The sequence below is a fragment of the Fusarium odoratissimum genome (assembly GCF_000260195.1).
Source record: "Fusarium odoratissimum NRRL 54006 unplaced genomic scaffold supercont1.24, whole genome shotgun sequence".
In the NCBI taxonomy this organism is placed as follows: domain Eukaryota; kingdom Fungi; phylum Ascomycota; class Sordariomycetes; order Hypocreales; family Nectriaceae; genus Fusarium; species Fusarium odoratissimum.
Genome location: NW_022158709.1, coordinates 332,635 through 344,853, shown reverse-complemented (window position 1 = coordinate 344,853; position 12,219 = coordinate 332,635). Strand labels below are relative to the sequence as shown.

The window sequence follows — 12,219 nt, the reverse complement described above, 5'->3', positions numbered from 1 at the left end:
TAGTAGAGGTATGACTGGACAACATACCCAGCTTCACAAGGTACCCTTTGAAGCCCTGTAAAAATCTGTGGGATGGTCCTTTTTGGATGTGAGGTTGCTCTCATTTGTTGAATGAGTTCTCTTCAATTGAGTTCTCCCTCAAGATAAGCATACATAGTCTGTTCTTGGCAACACCCTTGGTGACCTGAAATGAGCTTAGAATACTTGTTTTGATACTGTATATCAGATTGTACACACTGAGGATACTGGAGAAAGGCGGCAGCTGACAAGCTTGCCTCATTTTGTGGCATTCAGTCGCAATCGTCCGCCAAGACCCAATCCCACGATCTAGCCCCATTCACCCACCCGCATCTTGACGGCACCTCAAGGTGGATGAGGAAGCCAAGAGTCATTGCTTAGGTCAAAGCTGCGACCGACGGTCCGAAAGCTGGTTATATATAACGCAGACATGCCCGTTCTGAAGCTGCTCTTCTGCTAATCGTACACCATGAAAACTAATGTCCTAGCATTGTTGATGGACAATACCAATATCCAGCATCGTAGAAATGTTATCCGCGACTTGGAGAGCTCGCTTGCTTGGAATGAAAGACAACTTGCCAGATTGTCTCAACTTGGCACATGATTCCAGTCAATTATCTAGACTAGGGTAACTTCTGGAGAGGACACTACAGAACGCTTCGTTTGCAACGCTCTGTAGCCGCTGTTTTCATGATGCATCGCTTTCACTGTTCTCTCCAATCAAAGAGCAGTCCAAGAACTGCCAAGTTGCAGAAAACAGTCGCAATCGTTGCAAGCCCGACACGTGGAAAGGGCAATTCCCCGCCTCTTGATTTTTAGTTTTGGAGAAGCGCTGCTGGCCAATCGATAGCAGCCAACTCCCCGATAATGACGCCAGAAGCCGGTGAGAGCGAGCAAAACCTTGCTATACTGACTGAGTCGTGTAGTGAGTACTCAGAACGAAGTTTCGGTGTGAGTAGATTGCAGCGTTTTGAGTGAATTTATTACCTTGCACGCTACCTACCCTTTTGTACGGAGTAGAGATAATCTATCAAGAGAAGGACTTTTGTCTGGGGTTGGTTGGTCTAGAACATGTCGTGATAGAAGTAGATACCGAAAAACGATAAGCGCGGTCCGGTAAATTGAAAGTATTCTCGCTACTGCTCACGCCAAATTTAGTGCATGCCCAGAAAATGTGGTTGGATCAGACTTCTCCAAGATCTAATCCCAACCTTCCCTGTTTCCGTACATTACCAAGATTCAATGCTTGCTCTAGTCTCAATTTGTGGTTATCTCTCTTTTTTGACTCGAGCAGAATAATCTCTGTCTCTCAAACCCAACACCTCGCATTCTTCGCCTGTTGCGAATTAAATCTCGAATCTTTTCCCTCTAATTAAAACCCCTGCAGCTGCCATCACGCCAACCTTAAATTCCCGTCCGTCGCAAGGTTGCCGATCTTTAGTGGCTTCTCCCGGCCGCTGCGCCACTGTTGTGTCTCTCAAAAGTCTTGGGGTTGCACCTACGTCAAACAAACACGAGATTTTGCATTGGCACAAAGAACACCAAGCTTTAATCTCCCGCGAGTAACTTGGCTCCTTCTCCCTCCTCTGCCCAGAACAACCCCCGTATGCTCGATCATCGATAACCCTTCGTTTACGTTTCTGCGACGAAACCCCTTTACGCCGTTATAGCCGCATGCGAAATTGTCGAAGTATTGCTCAAAAACGTCAACTTCCTATCTGAGACCTGCAGTTCCTGATCTACATACCCGAATCGACCAAATTTCCACCACCAAACTCATCGGCAACGTTACACACTCCCTTCTCTGGACTAAGATAATATTCGATCCCAAAGAGATTGACGACGATATCGTAAAGACCGCCCTGGCGGGCTTGCCCGCGTTCCGCATCTTCCGACCCCCTGACCACATCTCATCGTCAAGATGTTCGCGACACAACGACCTCTCACAGCATTGTCATGCCTTCTCTCCGCCCTGAGCGTTATCCCAACGGTATGCGCTCAAGATAAGGCTTACATCAACGGAACTGGCGACAATGGAGTTTTCCACGAACGTCTCGATGTTAGTCGGACACCATCATTATATACGGGCGACTTTGACGACTGTCTGAATGATGGAAGTCTGTTCAATGTGACGGGTTTCGACACGGCTTATTACTCTGATAACCTCACTGTGTCATTTCACGTCTATGGAAGCACCAATATTCGTCAGGAAAGCGTCATGAGTATGTTGCGAAACTTTATTACGCCCTGCTTGATTAGTCTAACCAGATTCTAGTGCATCTTTCTATTGAGGTATACGGAGAAGAGCGTTTTAACAAAACATACGACCCTTGCGCGGAAAACATCACTAGCCTTTGCCCATTGAAGGCTGGTCAACCCATCGAGGCATACATTACGACTTCAATATCTGCCAATGACATTGCAGGAATTCCGTCGATTGCTCTTAACATTCCCGACTTGGAAGGATACTCGCGCATCCGGATCTTTGCCAACTCAACACAGACAGAAATTGGTTGCTTCCAAGCTACTATGAGTAACGGAAGGACCTTTTCACAGCCAGAGATTGTGGGATCAATATTGGGAGCATTCACCGTGTTTGCGGTATTGGCCTCATATGCGACAGCCATCTATGGCGTTCAGATCCCGCATATAAGAATGCACTACGCCCATTCTTTTTCAATTTTGATCATTTTCGAGACCTTTCAATCAATCTTCTTTTCCGGGGCACTATCCGTCAACTGGCCTGCCCTGCTTCCTGCCTGGTGGAGTAACTTTGCGTGGACCGCTGGCATGTTTGCAAGCCTTGACATGATTGATGCCATCAGCCCATTTGCTGGTGTCTCTGGGAATGCCAGCCAAGTTGGCTCTGCAGGGTCGGTTCCCATCAACAACGGTGGTGGTCTTGCGCAGCAGATCTTCGGCAGAAGCCTTCGAAGTCGATCTGTTCCTCAGCTGGAGAGTGTTGTTCACTCGTTAACCCGCCGCCACGATTTCAACTCTAGCAACCCATATGACTATGACTGGGCTGGCGAGCCTCGAAATCCTGGAATGCCACTTCCAGGCGACTATTCTGGTTTCCCTGGTGTACTGTCTGTGGTCGGCATCCCTCGAAACGACGCGTTCATCATTGGGCTCATCTGGTTCCTTGTTGTCCTAGCGGCCGTGGCTCTATTTGTGGCAACGTCCAAGGTTGTGCTTGACTTGTGTCACAAATTCAAGCTTATCAAGTCCGATGGCTTCGACTTCTTTCGTTCACATTGGGTCGGATACATGGCCGCGGGCCTACTTCGAACGCTCTTTATCGCTTTCTTTGTCATGATGACACTGGCGATGTTCCAGTTCTCGATTGACGCTCCGCCAGGCCCGACTGCTATTGCTGCAGTCATTTTCGTCATGTTCTTGGGCTTTGCTGGTCTAACAGCGTATGCTTGCTCATCCAGGCTACGTGAAGGCAAGTATGAGGTTGTGTCTGATACGCTTCGCTTTGAGCAAGGGTTGATCCTCAAGAAAATTCCATTTGTGGCAACAACACTCGAAAGCTCCATCGGCGAGGAGGAGCAGGCTCACAAACCGCGCCTTTTTGCCAGTCTGCCTATTCGCCGCATCAAATTTGTCGACAAGGACCCCGAAAGGCCAAAGGTTCACCAAGACGAGCCCTACATCAAGCGTTACGGATGGCTTTCGGCACGATACCGACTCTCTCGCTGGTGGTTCTTTACGGTCTACTTGGCATATCAGTTTATCCGAGCATGCTTCATTGGTGGAGGTAGAGCAAGCCCCTTGGCCCAGGTCTATGGTCTCTTTGTCTTTGAAGTCGTCGCTCTGGTCATCATCATCAAACTCAAGCCCTTTGAAGGATCTCGCAACACGACAGCAGCGATTTGGTTACTATCGATCTCGAAGATCATCACTACTGGCCTTTCCATCGCATTCTTGAGAACCCTCGACCTCAGCCGCGTTGCAGCAACAGCTATTGGCATGATCATCCTTGTGGTGCAGTGTTTCCTTGCCGCAGCCATCTTGGTCCTGATCGTCCTTGGAATGATATCGACGTGGATGTCTCTGTCCCGCAACCGCGAGGACTTCCCAGATAAAATCGATGATTTGCGAGTAAGGTATTTCGAACACATGGATGATAGAGCAGGTACATCAAAGCCCAAGGAAGACGAAGTGGATGAGCTTGCGGAGTTATCCAAGTCCATCTTCAGTGTCAGCAACGTTCGACGCAATACCCAGAACAATGTGTTCCCAATGGTAGAGGGCTCAAACTCGCAGGTCCCGTCTCATCCAGCCCATCCACTCAACCGACGCAGGGCAAACAGTGGCGGTTCGAGTCGTCACTCGGTCAACAGTCTGCCTCGAAGTGGCCGGACCCACCGTGCATCGTGGAGTGCGAAAGACTTCGCAGAGTGGGATGCCGACATGAACAGAGGAGACACATCTCGAATGAGTCGCATGCGAACTAGCTCCTTGCGTATGCAAGCATCGAGATACTCTGGTAGTCGGCCACCAATGACGCCGACTCGAGAATCCGCCGAGTTTCCTCGGGCGAGTGTTAATACCATGAGCCCAGAGGACAAAGATGCGATCGTACAAGACAAGATCGAGGAGAATGCTGCTACGCCAAAGAGAAGAAAGAGGACTGTGAGCTGGGCAGATCAAAGCTCAATCTGTGAAGAGCCCATTAATGAAGCTCAAAAGGTGGACGATAAGCCACTCGAGAAGATAGACTCGACGGGTGGCCGGGAAGAAGAGGCCAAGTCAAAACCCGAACCATAGTCGCCATGGATTTTTTTTGAGGGAATCCTGGATTATTCCTCGCAAGATGGAATCGTCGTTTACTTACATTTGGATTTCATTATGAACATGGCGCTTTGCATTTACCCATATTCCCCTTGTACCCAGTCAGCAAACGCTTGGCTGCTGGGTCTCAACTTTTGCATTTTGTACATATCAAGCATGATTCGGTCCTCCTGCTGGCACAGGAAGCGACTTGCGAATTATTTCCATTGGAGTATATTGAGATGCGACATGAAAACACAAAGTCTATAGAGGAACCAGTCAACAATGATGTCTGGAGTTTCAGGTTTTGGGACCTCAGATTGAGAACAATTATAGATAGTTAATACATCACTTATGACTCAAGCACTTGGAATGACCTCATGAGAGCACAACACATGTGGATTTGACGTGCAACGTATCGGACTATTATCCTTTGTATGTATCAAGGTTCGTGACTTTGCCCTTGAAAGTGCTACAGTGCACAAAACCCAATGGTCAAGTATCGCATTAAACAAGGCGTGTTGCACGGTCATTTCAGTGTCTAGAATACTAAGATTTGACAATTGTCATCTAACTCTAATAATAAATAAATCATGTCTAAAACACGAGAAATTGGCCGTTGTCATCGAACCCAATAATAAACTAGAAATTGAACACTCAAGCACCTCTTGTTGATATGATCGGGCCCTCCGTGGTTACGTTGCACATTCTACGGCCTTCAAGCATGAATTTGCAAATATATCTCTTGATAGCAGTCATGTTAAGTTTTCGAGTATTGTTGTTGAAGTCTGCCTATAGCCTCATGGTTTGTTGGGATGGGGTTGAATGCAGCAGTCCCTGCTTTGGTTATTGAAGCAAACACTCGTTCACTCACTCTATCGAAAGATCCCCCCGTTCTCTTATTGTACTCGATGCTATTGTTCTCTCTCTATACCTACTGAACTGCAATGTAAACGCTGCATCAATGATAGGGAGCCTCAATGAAGCAGTTGGCTCTATTGTCAACGCCGTTCGCTCCTTGTTGACGACTTTCCTTCTATTTGAGACTGACCGTCACGACTGACAATCTTGTTCTTGTTCTTCTTTTTCTTGTTCATCATTCATCGACATCTCAAGCTTCATTTGACTACTACAAAAGACATACATCACTCTCATCAAGTATCCATCATGGCAGACAACAATAAGAATATCGAGAACAAGAAACCCGAGCAGAAACCTCTCAGTGAGGAGGCCCGCGAGGATCTGCGCCGCATGACCGCCGGCCTCACAGACCAAACCACCATCGAGACGCTCTCCCGTGCCGGTATGATGGCCAAGAATAAGAGAGAGCAATCGCACTTCCAGCGTGATAAGGCTGTCGCCCGCGTCGAGGCTGCTGAGAAGAAGGAGGGTGAGGCTGAGGAGGACAAGGATACAGGTGGCGGTGACAAGGAGAAGAACAAGAAGCAGACTTGAGCATAAGTTACTTTAACGATACAGAACTCGACCTTCAAAGGCCATTTGAGCTTTGATCGACTATCTTCGAGGTAAGATACTATTGCTCCTATCTTGAAAGCATGCTAATAGTGAACCAGCTGTCCCGCCTTGCAAGATCAACGATCAAAAGCACACATGGACACAAGAACCACGAGTTGCTATCCCAAAAGGACAATGGACCGAAAGATTGACGAAGGTCCAACCGGGGGATCGGAATATACTGCGAACTCGAGCGTGACTCACGAACTCGAGATTTTCTCTTCTTTTCTTTTTCCGTTCTTCTATCAATTTCCTTTGTCTTACATACCAGGGCACGGCGATGCGTTGCTTTCTTTCTTTCTTTCTTTCTTTCTTTCTTTCTTTTTCATCCTGTAGCAACCCGCAAGAGGAAGCATAGCATGGCATGGCATGGAATCAGCGGGAATTGATCAACTGAGCACGAGAGAATAAGCTGCAGTACCGCAATCATGTTTCCTCCGTGAAAACCTGGCAGAGCGCTGTGAGTATGGAGCATCCATGTGTTTGTATGTGCATTAGCGCGAGACAACAATACGAACGGCCAACAGCATAGTACAATATCCGTTTGTACGATTTCGAGGCTTGCATAGAGCGTCTGTTCAAGGCTTTTTTGGAAGATGATCAGGTCATCGCTTTCAAGCCGATTCCCATTTTCCAAGAGTTGAGACAGTTTGAGGCGGCAAGTGGAGTGCTTAGGTAGGCCGTAGGCTATGTGATGTGATGACTTCTCTCGGGCTGCAGCTGCAGCTTCAGCAGCAAACGATGAGATCTGTCTCACCCAAAAATATGCCGTGTTCTTTATATGATCGTCATTCATTTCATGTCATGTAGCTCCCATTCGTTTGCCTACTCCGCCCGCTTGCATACAAAATAAGCGCTTTTCATGCTGTATCCCGTCTCACCGGTCTGGGGGAGATGCATATGCGGTTATGTCGCACAGGCTCAAATGTCAGTATCATGGCCTTTCAGCCTTTGCAAGGTAGAGACATGTTATCTCTGTCTATTGAAGTACCGACGGTAATAACGAGCTTGACTGATTAAATAAAAGCCAGACCCATATGTGCTTACTGTCAGGGGTCACCCTTGTTCAGAGCGACCATATCCTGCAAGTACACGTCTTGGCAAGCCTGGACTCAACTCTTGTAGCCTCTCCAGCGTTTCAATCTCGCAATCAAATCTCAATCTGGGATCACGAGATAAACTGAACGAGTTTAGCTTAAGCTTGACGGGACGAAGCAGGGGACTCGGGTCAGGATCCAAGGGCCAGGGGTCAAACTCCAAGATCGAATGACTTGATCATGACACGATCTCGTCCAAACACACTCTTCTCCTAGCCTGGATCCGCCTGCAGACGATCCGTAAGCGAGGCTCTTCAGATCGGCGGGATATCGAATCAACGCCAAGGGAGTATCCGAGATCTAACGAGACCAGACCCATCGGGCCATTCTCTTCTTATTTTAAAGTATGTGATATGAGACAAGTCCACTTCGAACCTCGATCTTTTTCTCCGACCTCAGATACGTCCAGGGTCTATACGTCCCCTGTCTCTCTTAGAGCCCATCGACCCGGCTGCAGCTCGATCGAGGCGCACAAGTTGCCAAACAAGCGCTGATATAGAAACGGTGGCCCCCATAGTGCGGGCGGACTCTGCCGGATCAGTTCATTGCCGTTTGACGCCCGTTGAATAGCCTTTGGGGGTGTGAGTTGCAACAAACGGCTGCGTACATACATACAAGACAGTATATCATAGCTCACCCGTTAATTTATGAGCAAGGATGAACACCCTCTCCTTCTGGTGACCGACAGACTCGGAAGTCTGAGCCGCCTGCATCTACCCATAGCGAAGTGTCCTGCGCCTTGGAGAATAGAGGAATCGAGTTCCCGCGAGGGGTTGATGTCAGTCGCTGCAAGCACGATTCGCCCCCAGTTGTCGTAGGCTATAGCACGTTCAAACGACGACGGCAGTAGCTTATCTGAACTGCATGCATTGGGGCAGATAGCCGTTTGTGCTTCCACCCTGGTCGACACTAGAAAAAGCAACCGCCCAAGACTTGCAGGGGACAACAAGACTCCTGAAGCGACGACAACTCTCCACTGTGAGATCGTCCCTACCATCCTGACAAGCCAACTGACGACATGTTTGCTTCTGCCCAACGAGGCCGGGCCTATCACTACGAGCCTAACGACGTTGAGTAGGCGCAAAGAACACTGAGACGAAGAGAAAACGTGGCGGCGCCATCCATAGACCTTTAAGGCCTTCGACAGCAAGACTAATGCCGTTTCCCGCGGAGATGAAAAGGCGTCCCGTGAGGAAAGCCGTTGTTTCCGCCTTATAGTGGAGTTTTAAACTGAAACTCGAGGCAACGGATGCAAGATAGATGTGAGACTCTTCGTTTGCTCATGCTGCAACTAACTCAGAAGAAAGACTCTCCAAGTCAAGGGAGTAGAAGGAGAAAACAGAAAGACCTAGCATCCATTGCATGAAGTCCTGATGTTTGCATCATCGTTTGTAGCCAGAAAATAGAATAAATCCTCCTCCTTGTGCAACATATTCAAGCCAAGTCTCCCCAGATGGAAACCTGCTTTTCGTTACCGCCATCACCAGCCTCTATTATTACACCGTCTTCAAACTTCGCCAATCAACATAAAAAACATTACACATATCCACAAACCCTATAGCCTATCGTCCCTACCAGTTGCCATCCTGCTACTTCCAGTTACCAACACCAAGCTTTGCCCAAGGATTAGCCCGCCGCCATGTCCCAGTTTCAGTATCGTTGGATCTTCGAGTATCCTCACGTGGGCTTGAACATGGTCTCTGAGTCTCCTCCTAAGCTCCACAATCTTCATGAGCCCAGTGACGGTTCCGACCTCAAGCTTGATCCACAGGCCTGTTCTCACGAAATTGCTTCGGATACCGACACAGATGACGATTTGGGCGACTCGAAAGATGTGAAACACGACGATCCAGGATCCGATAACAACCAACACAGTGCAGAGCGTGGCCGCTTGCATCCGCATGCACTTCACTTCCTCGCTCAAGTTCCTCAAAGTGACGCCGACTGGTCCCGCTACCTCTGTAGCAACGCCGATGTCAGATCATTGTGCCATCGTCTCAAGTTGCCCTACCTGTTCCCGGGCTTTCGGGCTCACCTCGATTGGCCACGGTTCTTCAACGAGTGTACCTGGCATCTTGCCCAAGCTTGCAACAATCCCCCTCTTGGTTCCCTCTTCTCACTCGTTTTCGTGGCTGCATGCCATGTGGCGCTCATCGATGGCTGCCCACGACAGGAAGTGTACAATGGCCTGAGGGCCTGCGTGAGACAGTGCGGTATTTCAGAAGACGAAGTAACGCTACCCATGTTAGACAGGATGAGAGAGGGAGTTATCACAGGCATCGGAATACTCAGAGAGTGTAGTAAAGTGGTTGGCTGTCGTGCAAACGAAATTCCTTTGCATGGTAAGTTTTGAAAGATTCCAGATTTTCCCCATACCAGAACTCTGTCCCTAAGTCTCCTCCAGCACACAATTGTCTCCAAGTGTTCCAATGCTGCAACCTTGCCTGCATCCGCCTCATTAAAGAGCAGATATCATCAGCCTATCGGCCGACAACACCCCTCGACTCTGAATACCTCGAGATACCCTCTCTGGTTTATGAAGTGCTGGGGGGGCGGCACTCCAAGTGGGGGTAAGGTCTGTCCGTTTCCTTGCTGACTCTGTCCTTATTCCTGACTACTGCTCATAGATACGAAGTCATCTACCATATCCTGTGCCCTCGAGAAACCGCGAGCATCTATGTATATGGCAGTGTTGATATGACTAGGGTGATGGAATTCGAAGAACGGGATGATGTTGTTGAATGGGATGGGAGTTTAGATACTGAGTTGGCGTGTGTATCCAGTATCGCTGATGACTAGGAAGTGCTGTACACGTGGAGATTGAATAGATAAAAAGAATCCGCTATCTCAACCCATGTGTCCATACTGGTTGAGAGCTCTTGGGATAGAAAGTTTACCAAAACTGACGTTTAGGGCAGGGTGCTGTCTGGAACAAGATGTAGATGAACCGAACACTTCCATTTCCCTGAAACTGGAGCCCCATTTCGTTCAAGTGAATGACCGTTCGTGGATCCCAGTTGTGCGTGATGGCCTCATTACTTCCACGTGGAATCAGTTCGATCTGCGCATTCCGGTTGCTCAAGGGCACGAGCAACGCAGTGGAATGAGATCCCGGCCACAGGGCGCTGCCTTTCTGCAGACGGAAGGCTTCGGATCGGAAACAAGGTCTCTGGAGATCTTGGATGACAGCACCACGGCTGGTAGCCCATCTCACAAGTGGTCCACTCTATTACATCTAGTCAGAATATACTTGGTTGTTAATATATACTGAGACTTACGAGGCCCCGAATCACTTCATCACTCAAGTCTGCGCATGGCTTTTCCAAGCCATACGTGCCCAATCTCGATTGCTTCTCTCCAGGTGTAGAAGTGAGCACTTCCACGATGGCCTTTTCCTGGAGGGACTTGATGTGGTCGTTGAACCGGTAGACTTCGATGTAAGGCACCTGCGACATGGCTGCTGGGGTCAGGGGTGTGGACTATATTGGGCTTATGGTTGAGGAGAATGCAATGCTCGGTATTCAAGCGGATAGTAAGAGCACACTTGATTGACTGTTATAATTCCGTGATAAGAATACTGAGACGAGGATGGGAATAACGGTGGAGAAACCCGGCGGCTTTATACTTATATGTTTAGAGCCGTAAGCGTAGGCGATCAAATATGTGAGCGTCGAGTTGCACTGCTGTTGGCTTCTACATGGGTGTTTGCGACGCATAAGCAGCAGCAGAGCGGCAAAGCTTCCTGGGGTGAGCCCGGCCTGTATACCACCCTTATCCAGTGCATCCGGCCTGAAGAAGTCCCTCGATAAGCATTGCATTGCATTGCATTAGTTCATCATTCGCTCATTCCACGCTCCGGCAGCCCGGACCCTTGTGCCGTCACCTAAGGTGTCTCAAAACTTCGGTGGAAATAAGGGAGTGTCGCTTGGCGAACGGCTACCTGCAGGAGAACATTTCTAACATCAACGTTAGTGCAAGGAAAATCCGTTTGCTGTCATTCGTCCGACTACGCGACCAGGGTGTTATGATGTTTGCTATAACATCCCAGTTCATGATGCATGACCGCTGATCAGCGGGAAGGGAGCTGCAGCCAACCGTTGAAAATGGGTCGAGCTGGCGCCGTGTCCAAATTCGAGATGAAAAAGAGGGGGATACATTCAGGCTCAAGATAGACAAAGTCGGGCCTTCGTGTGAAGCTGTCCCGTTCTCGCGGAATCGCACTAGTCAATCCATGCTATCAGGAAGCAAGATCGAAACACTAACGACCTTCGCAAACTCTCATCGAAACATCCCGCACGGCAGCAGAGTCGAACGTCTAAGCGAGGATGAAGGTCATGGAACCGGATGGCGATCGCAAAATGATAGCTCGATTTTATTTGTCCAGCACATTTGTCCCAGGCTTGTGTGTGTAATACTTCCATAACATGGCTTGCGTGGATTCCACATCAAGAAGCGGCTGCAGAGCTCATGCATGAGAAAACGAAACTGTCACATTCTTGGACCAATGCGGACAATTTGCCTCGGCTGTATGACGAGAGTAATACTGTGTGGGAAGCATTGGACAACCAGCTTTCGTATCGCCAATCCCTGATATATCCAGGGTCGTGCAGCTATTAAGGCCGTGGACACGGACAGTCTGGAGTACCGACATATCAAGAACGAATATTCCGAAGGTGGGAGCTACTTAGTCGATCGGCTAGACGATCATCTGCTGCGCCCTTCTAGCCCCAATCGTAATATGTACGGCATGGGGATGCGTTTGCATATCTAGGTCATTTGCTGTTTGACAGACCACGGGCAGCTTTGA

At 48.8% G+C, this 12,219-nt stretch overlaps 4 protein-coding genes across 4 annotated transcripts; 3 read left to right on the top strand and 1 right to left on the bottom strand.

The window, feature by feature from the left end:
• Nucleotides 1-1,091: 1,091 nt before the first annotated feature.
• FOIG_12032 (uncharacterized protein) lies at nucleotides 1,092-5,175 on the top strand. Its single transcript, XM_031212749.1, has 2 exons — nucleotides 1,092-2,240; nucleotides 2,294-5,175. The coding sequence occupies exons 1-2, from the start codon at nucleotides 1,940-1,942 to the stop codon at nucleotides 4,795-4,797; spliced, it is 2,805 nt and encodes a 934-aa protein (XP_031057627.1). The 5' UTR covers nucleotides 1,092-1,939; the 3' UTR covers nucleotides 4,798-5,175.
• Nucleotides 5,176-5,967: 792 nt separating this feature from the next.
• FOIG_12031 (uncharacterized protein) lies at nucleotides 5,968-6,255 on the top strand (the record flags this gene model as incomplete). Its single annotated transcript, XM_031212748.1, has 1 exon — nucleotides 5,968-6,255. The coding sequence occupies one exon, from the start codon at nucleotides 5,968-5,970 to the stop codon at nucleotides 6,253-6,255; it is 288 nt and encodes a 95-aa protein (XP_031057626.1).
• A 1,265-nt stretch (nucleotides 6,256-7,520) lies between these two features.
• On the top strand, nucleotides 7,521-10,378 carry FOIG_12030 (uncharacterized protein). Its single transcript, XM_031212747.1, has 3 exons — nucleotides 7,521-9,754; nucleotides 9,817-9,982; nucleotides 10,040-10,378. The coding sequence occupies exons 1-3, from the start codon at nucleotides 9,052-9,054 to the stop codon at nucleotides 10,209-10,211; spliced, it is 1,041 nt and encodes a 346-aa protein (XP_031057625.1). The 5' UTR covers nucleotides 7,521-9,051; the 3' UTR covers nucleotides 10,212-10,378.
• Nucleotides 10,306-10,867, bottom strand: FOIG_12029 (uncharacterized protein; the record flags this gene model as incomplete). The annotated part of the gene is made up of 2 exons (XM_031212746.1): nucleotides 10,306-10,638; nucleotides 10,691-10,867. The coding sequence occupies 2 exons, from the start codon at nucleotides 10,865-10,867 to the stop codon at nucleotides 10,306-10,308; spliced, it is 510 nt and encodes a 169-aa protein (XP_031057624.1).
• Nucleotides 10,868-12,219: the final 1,352 nt, after the last annotated feature.